At 41.1% G+C, this 15,138-nt stretch overlaps 2 protein-coding genes across 2 annotated transcripts; both read left to right on the plus strand.

The window, feature by feature from the left end:
• The first annotated feature begins 5,335 nt into the window (after positions 1 to 5,335).
• On the plus strand, positions 5,336 to 6,042 carry LOC130715273 (uncharacterized). The gene has a single exon (XM_057565353.1). It carries the CDS (start codon positions 5,423 to 5,425, stop codon positions 5,822 to 5,824), a length of 402 nt encoding a protein of 133 aa, XP_057421336.1. The 5' UTR covers positions 5,336 to 5,422; the 3' UTR covers positions 5,825 to 6,042.
• Positions 6,043 to 7,992: 1,950 nt separating this feature from the next.
• On the plus strand, positions 7,993 to 9,273 carry LOC130712774 (uncharacterized). Its single transcript, XM_057562591.1, has one exon. It carries the CDS (start codon positions 7,993 to 7,995, stop codon positions 9,271 to 9,273), a length of 1,281 nt encoding a protein of 426 aa, XP_057418574.1.
• The last annotated feature ends 5,865 nt before the right edge of the window (positions 9,274 to 15,138 follow it).

Here is a 15,138-nt window from a genome sequence, read left to right on the forward strand (position 1 = left end):
CTGAAATGCAGAGGTTTCAGCCACCACGAGCCACCGAACCACAATACCCATTCATACGAAACATAACCCACCACCATGAACAACTCAACCAGCTGGATCTGTTTTCCCGTAGGCTGCAACCAGAACAGAGCATCGATAGGCCAAAACCAGCACCAAATCCACCACCGGTAGAGCCTTCTTCTCCGACGATCCATGCTCTGCTGCTGCCAACTTCTGTGTGACTAGAAGGTGAGAAGATCGAAGCTCCGTTGCAGCCTTCTTCTCTCACGATCCATGCTCCCACTGCGCCGCGGAAGCCGCCATCCTGGATCCTTCGCGAAGCCTCCATTGCGGGCTAGGGAACCTCGCAGATTTCACTCATGCAACGCCGCACCGGGTTGTCGCCATGGCCTCCATCGATCCCAAGTCTCGCTCACTCTCAATTTCCTCTATGTCTAGAAGCTTCAATTTTTTTATTTTTATTTTGGAGATGAAATTTTGGACTTAGGGTCTGAGAATGAATCACATGTCCAGATTCCAGAAGCTTCAATTTTGCAATATGAGGAAGGGGACAATCACGTGCAGCTCACATGGGACATGGGTCCACTCTCTGACTCTCTCTCCTAATGTCATGCCAACTCATTAAAAAAAGTCCACATCATCCAAAAACGTTGACGGAGCCTAACGTCGGGGTACCAGAATGCTATTTTTAAACTTGGGGGACTCCAGTTGCACATTTTTGAAACCTGGGGGACCAAAAGTGCTAATAAGCCTAGTGTTTTTCATACCTTTAGGGACAGTGCCAATTATAACATGCAAATTGGACATGTTAAATTTAGGGTTTATGATTTAAGGCTTAATTTAGGGTTCTAGTGGGTTTGGACTGATTTTAGGGTTTAATGTTTGCTTTCACACCTCTCTTTGAGGTGGAAAGATGTGGAATGAAGAGAGAGAGAGATAGGAAGAAAAGAAAACGTAATAGAGAAATAAAAATAAAAATATGTGAAAATGAAAGTGTTTAAAAAATGAGGTGTGTATATACCATTGTTGAAAGAAGAGTGAAGAGAGAGGTGAGAGTAAAGAGAAAAGGGGAGAGAATTTCTTATAAACTTTTTGTTTAAAAAAAAAACTAATACAAAATTTGAAAAAAATCTAAGTTAATGAATTCACTGGATATCTATCTATTAAAAATTCACTAATGGTTAAGTTAGATTTCTTTTATTAAATGTGTCATATGGGTAGACACTTTTTAAAGGAATTTAAATGAATTCTTAATGAGTTAACGAATTTTTCTTGACTATGTACGTATATTACAATTCATATCCAAATGAGCAAATTCATCGAACCAATCCATTTCCATTTGACCCCCAAAGTGAAAATGAATTTATTGATATGAATCCACCGTGCTGTTCTTCATCGATTTTTGAAATGCTGAGCAAGTAAAGTACGAAGTGGTGTGTCATTATTAGTCAAGGTGCGTTCTGTGTTTGGTGTTGTACATGAGTGTTGCGTGTTGCAGTGGAGCGTATGTATGAATGAATGAACCAAGTCATGTCGCCAAAAGCATTATTTTCTCACCGCGCCCCGCTGCCTGAAAATCACAGTTGAACCACTGCTGTGCTGACCAAACGGGATGGTGACCATCTGACAAATTACAATTCATCAATAAAAGCCTTTCACGTCTTTCAACTCAAGCGCTTCCTTAGCACCCTACTCCTTGCTAGGCCTTTGGTCTCAAGTCCAATTCCAACTTAGAAGAATGATAGTTACATATTTTGTTCTTTTACACACATTTCAAAACATTTCATCATTAATAATTTATTTTTGGAAAATTATCTCTCCATACCAAATTTTTCCTAAAGAGATTAGGGGTGTCCATAGGTCGGGTACGGTCGGATTCGGGCCGCCGGCGTCGGTTACGGCGGGTGAAAAACGCCCAACCATCAGGCCCGCCGTCGACCGTCCAACAACATCGGGTTTGTCGGGTTACAGCCGGGTCGGTCGGTGTTGTCGGTTCTTGATTAAAAAAAAAAATCCCCAAAACAGAAGAAGATCCAAGACAGAAACCCAAACCCTCAAAGCAAAGATAGAAAATTTTCAAAAAAATACAATCAATTCCAAAACATGCATATTACATAGATCCAAAATTTTGGACATGATAAAACCTAGAAATCAACATTTTGCTACAGACAAAAAGAGAAGAGAAGAAGAAGACCTAATTTTACACTGAAATTAAACCATCACCAAATCAACCAGATCAAGAGAGGCCATGAACAGTGTTCTCTTCACCATCTTCTGGAGATCGTGCCAGATCGTGAGAGGGAGAGCAGAACGAGTGAGGTAGAGCCAGAGAGCAAAGACCTGAGGTTGGTGGTGAGACGACGTTGGATGGTGGCGACCAAACGCACTCCATATCTGCTCCAACCAAACGCGCTTCGTGCGCTTCCTTCTTCGTCGATGGCAGCTTCGGATGAAGATTGGACAGTGGGAGAGACAAGGGTGGCGTCGAGTGAAGAAGAAGGAGGCTCGAAACCGTGTGGGTGAGGGTGGTAGCGCATGGAGAAGGCTGGAAGTACAAGAAGAAGAAGGAGGAGGCGCATAGATGAAGGAGGCTAGGGTTGGAAAATAAGAGAAAATGAGGCTAGGATTAATTTTTTTTTTTATATATCTCTGGTTCGGTCGGTTCGGTCGGACCAGCGCCTAAACCGAACTCGACCGAACCAAACCATCCAGGACCTTTTTTTACACCCGTGAACCCGAGAACCGACCCGACCTGACCGAGTGGACAAAAAAACGTCGGTTTGGGCCGGTTTCGGTTCAGGCCGGCCCGTTCTGGACAGGCCTAAAAGAGATATATGAATGTAAGTGAGAGAAATGGAAAATATGATAATTAATGTAATAGAAAAAGAAGAAGAAAAAAAGATAAAAAAAGTAGGTGTTTGTCTGCTTGCAATTTTTAAAAATTGTTATTGAAATCGGAGAACATCTTAGTTATATTTTCTGTTTCTGTTTTTCGTTTTTAAATTATGTTTTTTAAAAGTTGCAAAACATCTCATTCAAACAATTTTTTTTTATTCTGATTTTTTTAAATTTATTTTAAAAACTGTTTTTTAAATACTCAAAATTGTTTTCTTTTAACTTGTTTGATTGTAGTTATATTTCATGAATTTAAAAAAAGTTTTTAAAAACTATTTTTTCTAAATAAAAGAAGAAAAAAACTGTTTGAATGGAGATATTTTACCAACATTAAAAAATGCAATTTGTAAATCACAACTAGAAACAAAAAATATCTAAAAGTTGTTCTTGTATTTTAGTTTCAAAACTGAAAATAAGAACTGTTTTTTGAAATATGTTGTGACAAACATATTTTAATAAAAAATGTAATTAAACAGACGCAAAATTGCAATCAAACAAGCCCTAAATGTAATTTAGGTGGAAGAGAAAGTGAATGTGCTGAATATGTGAATTTTGTTCATTTTTTAAAAAGAATCATGGACTCAAAGGAAATCAAGCTTCTATTTTCCGAAGCACAAAAAAAAAAGTAAATCAAGCTCCTATGCAAATTGGAGTTTAAAAAGATAGGATATGAGACATGAAACGGGAAAGAAACTCTAACATTCCGTTGGCGGTTTAATTCAACATAAAACAATAAATATACATTGTACAAGTGTGTTAATTTATTTAGAACTAATGAACAAAAGACATAGAGAGACTATTTCATAAGATAAATCACTTTTCATTAGAGTCACTCCAAAGACATTTAAACATTACAAATACTACAACCACTCATTTTTCTCTATCTCTATTTTCTTATTATATATGTTATGAACCAATTGTCTAAAAAATTAAAGTTGTTAGGTAAAAAATATATGACTGCATTGATCAATGATCAATGTTGTTAAAAAATATATGAATATCTTTTTAACAGCATTGATCATTACTTCTCTATTTTCTTTATTTCTCATCTTTCGTATTTACTCTCATAAAAAAAAATTCGGAAGCAAAATATAGATTATATAAAGATGAGGAAATAGTCCTCTCATCACCACCACTTGTTTACCCAACATTTTTGTGTTTTGCCTTTGGAGTTCAACTCTCCCTAACAACAAAACACGCAAACTAAAGAAAGCAGTACAATCATATTTTTTTGGATTGGTACAATTACAATTCATAGGAAAAAATCTTGTTCGATTAAAAAAACATTTACATTCTAATGAGACTAACTCTCATAATGGGTTTCTTTATTCATTTGTAAAACACGAATCACAAATACTTTAATTCAAGAGAATAATTAAACATGTACTAATTGAATCATCATGCATAAATAAACCACCTCATGTTATGGTTAGCTTTTACTCTTTAGAGGAAAGACATCAATTTGAATCTAGGTCTTAAATTGGTTAGATTTTCATTTATTAACAAATCGTTATTCTAAGACCATCTACAATGGTTTCAACATTCAACACCCTCAACACTCCACTTTTTCTCTTCCCAACACTCCACATCACCTTCTCTCTCCGATTCAGTACTTCATTCAACTTTTACCCACTCCAATGGTTTTTCATTCAACATCCTACCCCACCACTTTTTTATTTCATATTTTCATTTAATTTTATATTTTTCTTTTTATGATTACATAAAATTAAAATTTTCGATTTAAATTAAATTAAACAATAATTTATTTACTTAAATTAATTAAATTAAATTAAATTAAAACACTTAACAATTTAATATTTTTTTAAAAAAATATAGACAACAATTTATTTTATTTTTTTAACTTAAAAACTTGTGGAAAGATAATAAGATGGTGGAAAACTTCATTTTTTTTTCTGTGTCCAAATCAAACGAACAAAATCTCTATTTATAGATAAAAAAAATTATGAATTTTGGTAAAAAAATTATATTTTTTTAATTTTTTTTTTAGTGAAATAATTGAGTTGGAAAGATTAGAAAAAAACGAAATCCGCCGGACCAATCAGCTATGGCCACGTGTCGCGTTCCAATCAAACCTGCACCTTTCTCTCTCTCCAATCAAACCTGCACCAACGAGGGCGTGCCACGTGGCGCCGGGTGCAGGTTTCAACTCCGTTTAACATTTTCATCATCTCTCTCCATAATTCAACTTTCAACACTTACAATAAACATCATTGCACACACAATTCAACATTAAACATATCAACTTCAACACCATTGTAGATGGTCTAATAGAAAACCTTCATCAATAGAAGAACTCTTCAAGATAGCAAAGCAGTGGGTCAAAAGCCCCTTCGTTGCAGTAGTCAGCGCTTTACCCATATGAATATATATAGTAACAAATGCATCTAGCTACCTACATATAAATTTCTATTTCAAGCCCCATTAAACTGATCTACAATCACCTCCTCACATACCAATACTACTATCATCTACAGTGTTCTTGTATATCTACCTTGGATCTTTCTCCATGAATTGCTTGGTCTTGCCGGTATCATTGATCCGAAGACGCTCCACACGGTATCACCCCTTAACCAAAGATCATGAAGATAAGTTGGACAAAGAATTAGCATCCCACAACGCTGTGATGGTGGTGGTGGGAAGAGAAAAGAGGGTGTTCCTCGTGGACCCTTTCATACTACAAGAGAATCCATTTCGGCTTTTGATGGATCACACCTCCATGAAGATGGATCAAGGGGATGAAGAGAATCATCATCATCTCGGTTTCTCAACAAAACAACATGGAGTGGTCTTTATTGATGTTGATGCCATTTTGTTCGAGCACATGTTGTGGCTTGTGCATAATGATTACTCTTCTTTGTGCAAACTCAATTTGAAGGAGATTATTGACTTCTATGCTCAGGATATATAACCCCAGCATCTTGTCTTGTCTAGCAAACATATTTCTAAACTCTGTGAATTATGCGGAGAAGTTTCAATAAGTAGTTTTGTAATTTTATAATTAATTACAAGGAAATAAAAGCTGATTGTTATCAATTGAGATTTAATTAATAGAGTTTTCTCTTTCTTTCCGTGTGGCATTAAGAAGAAACATCTAAGGGAGTTTGGTAGAAGGTATTCAAAATCATTCCCGGGACTGAGAAAGTATGTATGAGAATGTTGTACTCCCGTACTTGGTAGAAGTTTTGTAAAAATATTCCCGAACATAATTTATTTCCAATAAAGTTCATTACACACATTTTGTCTCATTTCTATTTCAAAGATAAAAGATGAGTATGTAATATTCCCATGGGAATGAAAATAACTTCTCATTTCTACAATTTCATCACATGTGTTTCTATTTTTTACAATGTGAAAAGCACTCTAAGATGGTTCGAATTGATTTCTGGGCTCAAAGTCAATTTCTTTAAAAGCAAGCTGGCGGGTATTGCAACAGATTAAGGGATGGTGAGATATTTTGCTGACATATTGAATTGTTAGGTAATTAGAGTCCCCTTTGTGTATTTAGGAATTCAGGTGGGGACAAACCTAAGGAGGGTAGCTACGTGGGACCTGGTGATTTGGAAGCTGAATAAGCGGTTGACCCTTTGGATAATACAACATATTTTTTTTTTCTGTGGCCGTCTTTGTCTTTCGAATTCGATATTTAGCTCTCCCGATCTCTCCTACTTATCTTTAAAATTCCTATTTTAGTGGCTAACAAAATTAAAAAAGTTGCAGCGTTCGTTCCTTGGGAGGGGGGGGGGGATGTGAGGAAAATCTCTTGGTTGAGTTGGGATACTGTGTGTAAATCAAAAGAACAGGGGTTGGGGGTTTGGGAGTGAAGAACATTGCAACCTTCAACAGGGCTTTATTGGGAAAATGGAGAGGGAAATTGTTGGGGGAGTGGCAGAGTTTGTGAGTGAGGTTTTGCGGTCGAAATATGGGGAGGATTTTCGGGTTGGAGTGGAGTCATGTTTTAGAAAGGGGTCGAATTAGTTGAAGATTTAGGGAAAGAAGGGAGAGGGTGGTGAGCTGGGGAGTGGTTCTGATCTAACTTAAAAGGAGTGGTGGGAGATAGTAAGAATGTGAGTTTTTGGGAGGAATGTTGGGTTGGAGATATGAGTCTCAAACATAAATACAGAAGATTGTATGATATGAAATAATAGAGGGAGTTATCTATATCTGAAATGAGGGTTTGGGGGGGGGGGGGAGGTGGGGTGGGGTGGGAATGGAAGTTGCGGGGGAGGAGGAATCTGTTTGACCATGAAAAGTCGATTTTTGACACTTTGATGCAGAAAATTTCAGCAACACACTTGATGAAGGGCACTACAGACTGATAGAATAGGAATAAGTCAATTATTCCATATTTGTTTACCTGTAATTACTCTGTAATTTGGCTTAGCATTTATGCATTAGTCAACTATACATTTTATAAATATTGTAACATTTCATCAATAATACTCATCAATTCAACTACCTTACATGGTATCAGTAAATTCTCTAATCCAGACCTAGCTTTGCGTCTTCTCTGTCGTGCCCTTTTCTCTTTTCCTTGCACCGTCTCACGCACAAACGCCCACGCCGCCGCCGCACACCGCCACCGCCGCGCTTGCTTCTGCACTTCACACTCTACGCTGCTGCTTTCTCTTTTGCAGCCGCAAACCACCCTCTCCAATCCTTCTCTCCCACCGCTGCACAACCTCTGCAGGCACCCTCTCCAATCCTTTTCTCCCACCGCTGCACCACACCTGCAGCCACCCTCTCCCCTCATTCTCTTTCCCAATCTGCACTACAGGCCGCACCACCATCTACACATCCTCCTCGCGCCGCCAGTTACAGCAGCCCAGACCCGCACTCATCCCTTCACGCCGCTACAACACCACCACAGGCCAGCGACGCGCCTTATGTTTCTGTTGCTTTGCCCGCACCTTCTTTGTTTCTATTTCTTGACCCGAGCAGCATCATTACGTGCCCAGCCACGTGGTTATTTATTTAATTTTATTCTTTTTCTTTGTTTGGTTGCTTTAGCGGGTTTGTCCAGCACTCTTGGTTCAACCAGACCGGCCCCTTGTCTCCTCGGCCAAACTCCTAACCGTTATGTCTTCTCAAGCCACCTCGGACAGCTCACCTGTGACCGTCACCACTCCTACGACAGTCGCCCCGGTGGCTCCTCCTGCCCCGCCGGCCAAACCTGATTTTCATCCGGCGCTTGCTGTTACGAACATTAGGAATCACATTCCTATTATGCTTGATGTGGAGACTGATCGCTATGGCACCTGGGCGGAGCTTTTCCGCATTCATGCCCGTTCTCACCGAGTTCTACATTACATTGTTCCTGCTGCGGATAAGCCTCCTCCGCCTGTCACTGACCCTAGTTACGAGCTGTGGATTACTTTGGATGCCACGGTCCTTCAGTGGATTTATGCAACCATCTCTATTGACCTGATGACTACCATTATGGAGCCTGACTCCACTGCTCTCACTGCTTGGACGCATTTGGCTGATATTTTTCAGGATAATCAGAACGCTCGTGATGTCACTCTGGAGCAGGAGTTCTCTACTGTTCGCATGGAGGCATTTCCGACTATCGTCGCCTACTGTCAGCGTCTGAAGACGCTTTCTGACCAGCTCCGTGATGTCGGTGCTCCTGTGAACAATCACCGTCTGGTTTTGCAGCTCATCTCCGGCCTCACTGATGCTTACAAGGGTGTTGCTACTTTGATTCGTCAGAGCAACCCGCTCCCCTCCTTTCATCAGGCTCGCTCAATGCTTACCTTGGAGGAAGCCGGTATGGCTAAGATGAAACCTGTTGAACCTCATGCTGCCTATGTTGCTACTCAGCCATGTCCTTCCGATGCCTCTTCTCAGAGTTCTGATCGTCGGTCCACCAACCGTTCTCAATCCCACAACTCTAAGGGTCGTGGTGGGAATCGTGGCAACGGTGGGGGATCCCGCAGTGGCACCTCTCAGGGCTCCTCTCCTCCCATGCCACCTCGGCCGCAGTACTTTCCGTACCAGCATTGGGGATGGGCCCCATCTCCATTGGCCATGCCTCCGTGCCCGTACCCTACCTCTCAGTGGACTCGTCCGTCTGCTCCTCCTCAACAGCCTGGCATTTTGGGCCAGCGACCTCAGGCTTATGCTGCTTCAGCCTCACCCGTGCCGACTGATATTGCCACTGCCATGCACACCATGACACTTGCTCCTCCGAACAACACCTGGTACATGGACACTGGAGCATCATCTCATGTTGCAGCATCACCAGGTAATCTCAAGTCTTATTCTAATTTGAGTCATCTTAATCAAAAACTGTATGTTGGTAGCAGACAGGGTATTCCAATTCAAGGTTCTGGACACACAACCCTCACAAGCCATTGACCCTTTCCCATGTCTTCCACACACCAAATATTGTTAAAAACTTGATTTCTGTGCGACAACTCACCACTGATAACAATGTTTCTGTTTGTTTTGACCCATATGGCTTCTCGGTTCATGATTTTCAGACGGGGTTCCACTCATGAGATGTAATAGTCTAGGCTATCTCTACCCAGTCACTCTGTCCTTTCTATTTGCTGGTCTAGCTCAGAGTCTCTAGCACAGTCGTCTTGGTCATCCCAGTTCTTCTGCCTGGCAGTCTCTTCGTTGTAATAAGTTCATTAGTTTTGAGCATTTACATTCTAGCAAAATGTATGAGTCTTGTGTGTTTGGCAAACATGCCAGGTTGCCATTTGTTTCTTCTAATAATGCTATTGTGATGCCTTTTGACATTTTACACAGTGATTTATGGACTTCGCCCGTTTTATCTTCTGCTGGTCATCGATATTATGTACTATTCTTGGATGATTTTACGGATTTCCTGTGGACGTTCCCTTTAAGTAATAAATCTCAAGTTTTTGAAATGTTCACTTCTCTCTCGAATCAAATCCGCACGCATTTCTCTCAAACTGTAAAATGTCTTCAATGTGATAATGGGCGAGAATTTGACAATAAATATTTTTATGATTTTTGTGTTGTCCATGGTCTTATTTTCCGCTTCTCCTGCCTACATACATCATCTCAAAATGGCAAGGCGGAGCGTAAAGTACGCACCATTAACAACATGATTCGGACACTTCTCGCTCATGCGTCTGTTCCTCCGTCTTTTTGGCATCATGCCCTTCAAATGACTACCTATCTGCTTAATATCATTCCCCGGAAAGCTCTGTCTCATCTTTCTCCCACTCAACTTCTGTATCGTCGTGACCCATCTTACACACATCTTCGCGTTTTTGGTTGTCTTTGTTACTGTTCCGTGCTAGAACATAGAGAGGGAAGGTAGTACCCAGAACATGAGGAAAATGGTCCGAATGCTTAGAGAGAGAAACTCTAACCGCTTAGAGAGAGAACATATAACTGAATTTCGATGCTTTTATTTCTCAAATGAGCTAAGAGTCCCTTACAATTGATATTCCCCTCCTATTTATAGAGGTGGAGTTGGGCTTTGGCGCCCTTAGTCTGTCTAAATGGGCCAGTTGGGCCTCGGGAAGGGAGGCCCAAGCTCATGGCGCGTCCCACGCCCAAAGTTGAGTCTTCTGGGTGAGGGAACTTGGGGTCTCGCTCAGTCCACAAGTCCACAAGAAACCGAGCTCGAAGCATGAGAGCTAAGTGTGTCTTTAAGTAAGAAATAAGGCGAGATCCCTAAGGATACTGACTAAAACCTAAAAACTTAAAATCTAAAAGTGAAAAACAATGGCCAACATGGCCTGATAAATAAAGCCTTTTGCAATCGACACTTTGGACCTCCAGCCGCGTCCTCTTCTTCCGGGCGACCCAAGTCCACAAGCAGGCTTGTGGCGACGGCTTTTAGTCCGCCCGCCTCAGCATAGTTATGCACGTGCCTTGAAGTGATGCCAGGGTCAGTGAATCCACAGAATCCCAACCGCTACCTTTGACATGTCCCTTCTAGTCACGTCACAACTTTGACAATTTGAATTTTAACCAATCGGCAGCAACCGTTGCAGCTTTTCATTTAATGCGTCTTTCCCACTCCCCAGAATTTTGCAACTGCAATCATGTCCTTTCTTAACGTCATGGGGCTCAACCTCTCTTTTTTCTCCACATGTCTCGGTAACCATCCACAACTTCCTCATACACGTTCCCTTCTGCACGTCACTCCCTGCCTATAACAACATTATCTTACTAACCCCTTTCGTTCCTTTACGATCACGAACCTTTGCTTCTTCACCCTTACGCGAACTTGTCTAGTGTCAAAATTACCTTTATTCCTTGTAATCCCTCTGCAATGACTCCAAAGCGTCAAACCAAAATTTCCAAACGTAATGTCGTCGCTGCTACCCCTCTACGGTGTGTTCCTCCTGTTCCCCCGCCCCCTCCAGGAGGCGTTCCTCTTGAAGAAAAAGACGTTATTGCCTTCCGAACGAGGACATGGAAATATTTAAGTGCTCCCGCCGCGAGGGCTTTGCCCGCCGGGATAATGCCCAACCAACGGTCAAGTTTAGAAAAGGAATCGTCCATTTGGGAGATTTCCACAGAATCCGGCGGATTTTGTCATGAGAAACCTCTTGACAAGCTTCTGTATGTCAGTGCCTGCTCACCCCTTGAACGCCCTTGGCTTCGTCCTAAAGACGACTTCGTGGGTGCTCCTCACTTCTTTTACGTGTATGGGTATATGTTCACAAATTTGAAGATTAAATTTCTTTTTTCCCCTTTTATCTGCTCCGTTCTTCACAATATCAATGTGGCTCCTAGTCAACTTCATCCCAACAGTTGGGCCTTCCTCCGGTGTTTCAAAATTCTCTGCGACGCGATTCACCAGGAACCTGAACCTTCGACCTTCTTTTAGTTCTACCGCGTATCTGTCCAGCCCTCCCCACAGCGCAGCTGGGTTTCCCTGCAAGCTAGGCCTGGTCGTCAGCGTTTCAACCCTATCTGGCCTAGCATCTCCATCGATTTAGCCCAGAAATTCTTCAGGGTTGTGGTGTCCCACAAATATCCTGAGGTTTTTACACACAGAGATGACACCGCTCGATTTCCTTTCTACTGTACTCAGGGCGCGCGCCAAATAATTGACCCGTCTGAGGACTCCCTCACAACACAAGGCTGTCATCGACTTTCTGGCCCGTCTCGCCGTTTCAGACTGCTCTCGCGTGATTGGTAAATCTTCCTCTTCTGCCCCTCTCGTTCTTTCTATTTTCCACCAGCTTACCTTTTTCCTTTTTTTTATTTTTAGGACAAACTCACCGTGCCGATGGGGAGCTTCTGGCTGCCTTTGAGAAGAAAAATAACGTCTCCTTTCCCCCTCGAATAAATTTGAAAGGTGACAAGGCGTCTGATGACCCTAGTTTAGTAGTGTTTTTAGGGTCATTTCTTTGTTTGTTTTAAGTCTTTTTGTTGAGTCTCATGTAGTGTTCCATGCATTCTCATGCATTTTTATCTTTCTTTGAGTCTTTACTTTGTTTTGGTAATTTTGTAGTTTTATAGGGACTTTTCTTGCATTTTAAGTAAGTTTAGGACTTGCATGATTTTCTTATGTTATTTGAGGGTCCTCTTTGCTAATGAGCTCTTTGAGCTTCTGGATATTTTCCTTGGCTTATTGGTTTTGTTTTCAGATCAGAAACTGAAGGAGAAGGAAGGCCAAGAAGCATGGAATTGAAGGAGGGGTTAAAGAGGCTTGAAGAGGAGTTACAAAGAAGCTAAAAAGTCTTTCCAGCGAGCTTGGAGCGCCTAGGCGCTGGGAATTGGCGCCTAGGCGCTAGTTATATTTTTTTAGCCTTCTGGAATTGGCGCCTAGGCGCTGGGAACCTTCCAGAGAGCATGTTTTCACCTGGAATTGGCGCTCAGGCGCTCTGAATTGGCGCCTGAGCCCCCAGACTCGCCTGTTTTGCCTATAAATTGGTTTTTAGACATTTCTCTTGGAACCTTTTGTCATTTTATCATATTTTCATAAGTTAGAAGAGAGAGTTTGAGTTCTGGAGCTTGAGGAGCTTTCTCTAAGCCCTATGTTTTAGGTTTCATCTTTATCTTCTTGTACGGATTTCATAGCCATGTTTGGCTAAACCCCTTTTGCTTTGGGTTCTTTGTAAGACTTAAGATGTTTTAACCTTAATTCCTATTTCTATTCATGAATCTTTCTTAGTAAACCCTTGAATCCCATATCCATTCTTTATGTTTCAAGTTAGAACATGTGCTAGCTTTATGCTTTTCTATAATAGAACGGAAGTTTGTTATAGATTAGGGACTTGTTGTGGGATTACCTCTTCTATACTTGCTACTAGGAATAGAGGAAGGGTTGGGGTTTGTTGGCCTGAATTGCATGCTTAATACCTTTAGCAAATGTTTAGGTTATCAAGGAATTGTGCCTATCTTTTGGCTTGAGAGGATTGTCTATGCGAGGCATCGATAGATGATTGATTAGGCTAGAACATCAAGGAGAGACTCAGAGTTTTGTGGATAGAATAGGTTGATTAGAACTGAATTAGTCAAGCAAGAACCCAAGGCATGCTCACCATTGTTCTCACACACTTATATTTCAATTGCTTGTTAATTAGTCACCTAAACAATCAACCTTAAAACTGAATTTTACTCGCTTTCTTACCGTGAACTCGAGGCTTAAACTGAATTCACATTCCAATTCCCTGTGGTTCGATAAATTAAAACCAGGTAGATTCTGTACACTTGCAGATTGACCAACAAGTTTTTGGCGCCGTTGCCGGGGAGGTGTTTGTGGTTTTTGGTTTAAGTTTTTAGTTTGTGGTTTTATTTTTTGTTTTGTTTTTATCTTTGTCTAGAATTGGTGCTACTAATCTTTCTCTATTTTAGTGTCACACTTTCAGGTTAGGCTCACAGAAGACACCATCATGGGTGGCCGAATGACGGAGGAGGAGATGCAAGCCCACATTGAGGCGAGAATCCAAGAAGGGATCACCCTCCGATTATGTGAACAAGAAGTTGAGAATGCCAACCGGTCTCTTTGGGAACTCACTTCGGCTAGCATGAGTTATGACCTTCCCGGGAGCATTGTCTTTCCCGAGGGAGTGGGAAACTTTAAGTTGAGACCGGCATTCATCAACTTGGTGAGCCAAAACCAATATGGTGGAGGTACTTTGGAAGATCCACATGCTCACATGGAGAGGTTCATCCGGAATTGCAACACTTGAAGGTATGAAAAACGGTAGAAATGGGGGGTTTGAATAACGTTTTCAGAATAAAACTTCCACCTTAAAGATTTTAACAAATCTTTCGAGAATAAAGTGCTTAAGATAAGAGATAGAGAAGCACACAAGGATTTTATCCTGGTTCACTTGATGAATCACTCAAGCTAATCCAGTCCACCCGTTAAGGTGATTTCTTCCTTCTTAGAATGAAGGCAATCCACTAATCAGGTAATTGTTACAACTGCACTTGAAACCTACAAGTGACTAACAATACACTGACTTAGCTCACACTAAGATTCACTCTCTTAGTCTTCTCTAGGATCCGATCAACCTTGATCTCCTAAAGGTAACTAAACAACTGTTTAAGAAAGAATCGTTTACAAAGAGATTGCTTCTAAAAAGCTTGTAGTAAACACAATGAATTCAAGATGAAAGAATGCTTAGAAAGTTTGAATATAGCTTGCGCGTGTGAGATTCTTCCAACCGCATCTTTCAATCTTCAGCCTCTATTTATACTCCAAGGATTAGGGTTTGAACGCTGCATGGGAATGCTACCGTTGGAGGGCTGTTCTGGAATTTCCAGCTTCTGCTGTGGCTGAGAATGTTAGGTACGTCGTCAGAATAGTACATTTGCTTTTGTACTTTGGATAGTGACTTGACCTTTAACCTAGTAGACATCTGATCAGAGGAATGCTTCATGTTGGAACTTGTAAAGCTCGTTGATCAGAGTCAGAGGGAAGCATGGATCCTCTGACCATTGTATCTTCTGATTCTGAACTCAGAGCGAAGTACTTGGTCTTCAGAGCCATCTTGCTTCTGGACTTCAGAGTCTCCACTTTTCAGCTTCTGGATCTTCAGAGTCTTCTACACAATCAGAACATCTGAACCTTCAGAGTGTCTGGGTTGTCAGAACGTCTGGATCTTCAGAACTTCAAGTGACTGAGTCCATATCAGAGCTTGTTTGACTTCAGATCTTCTGAAGCTTTTCTACTGTTCAGAGTGAACATAGAGATTGCGAAAGCGTTGCTTGGGACACTCTTGAGCACGGTGCTTCTGATTTGTGTGAGATGGGATTAAGGTCAGAGCCTAT

Source organism: Lotus japonicus, chromosome 4 (genome assembly GCF_012489685.1).
Source record: "Lotus japonicus ecotype B-129 chromosome 4, LjGifu_v1.2".
In the NCBI taxonomy this organism is placed as follows: Eukaryota; Viridiplantae; Streptophyta; class Magnoliopsida; order Fabales; family Fabaceae; genus Lotus; species Lotus japonicus.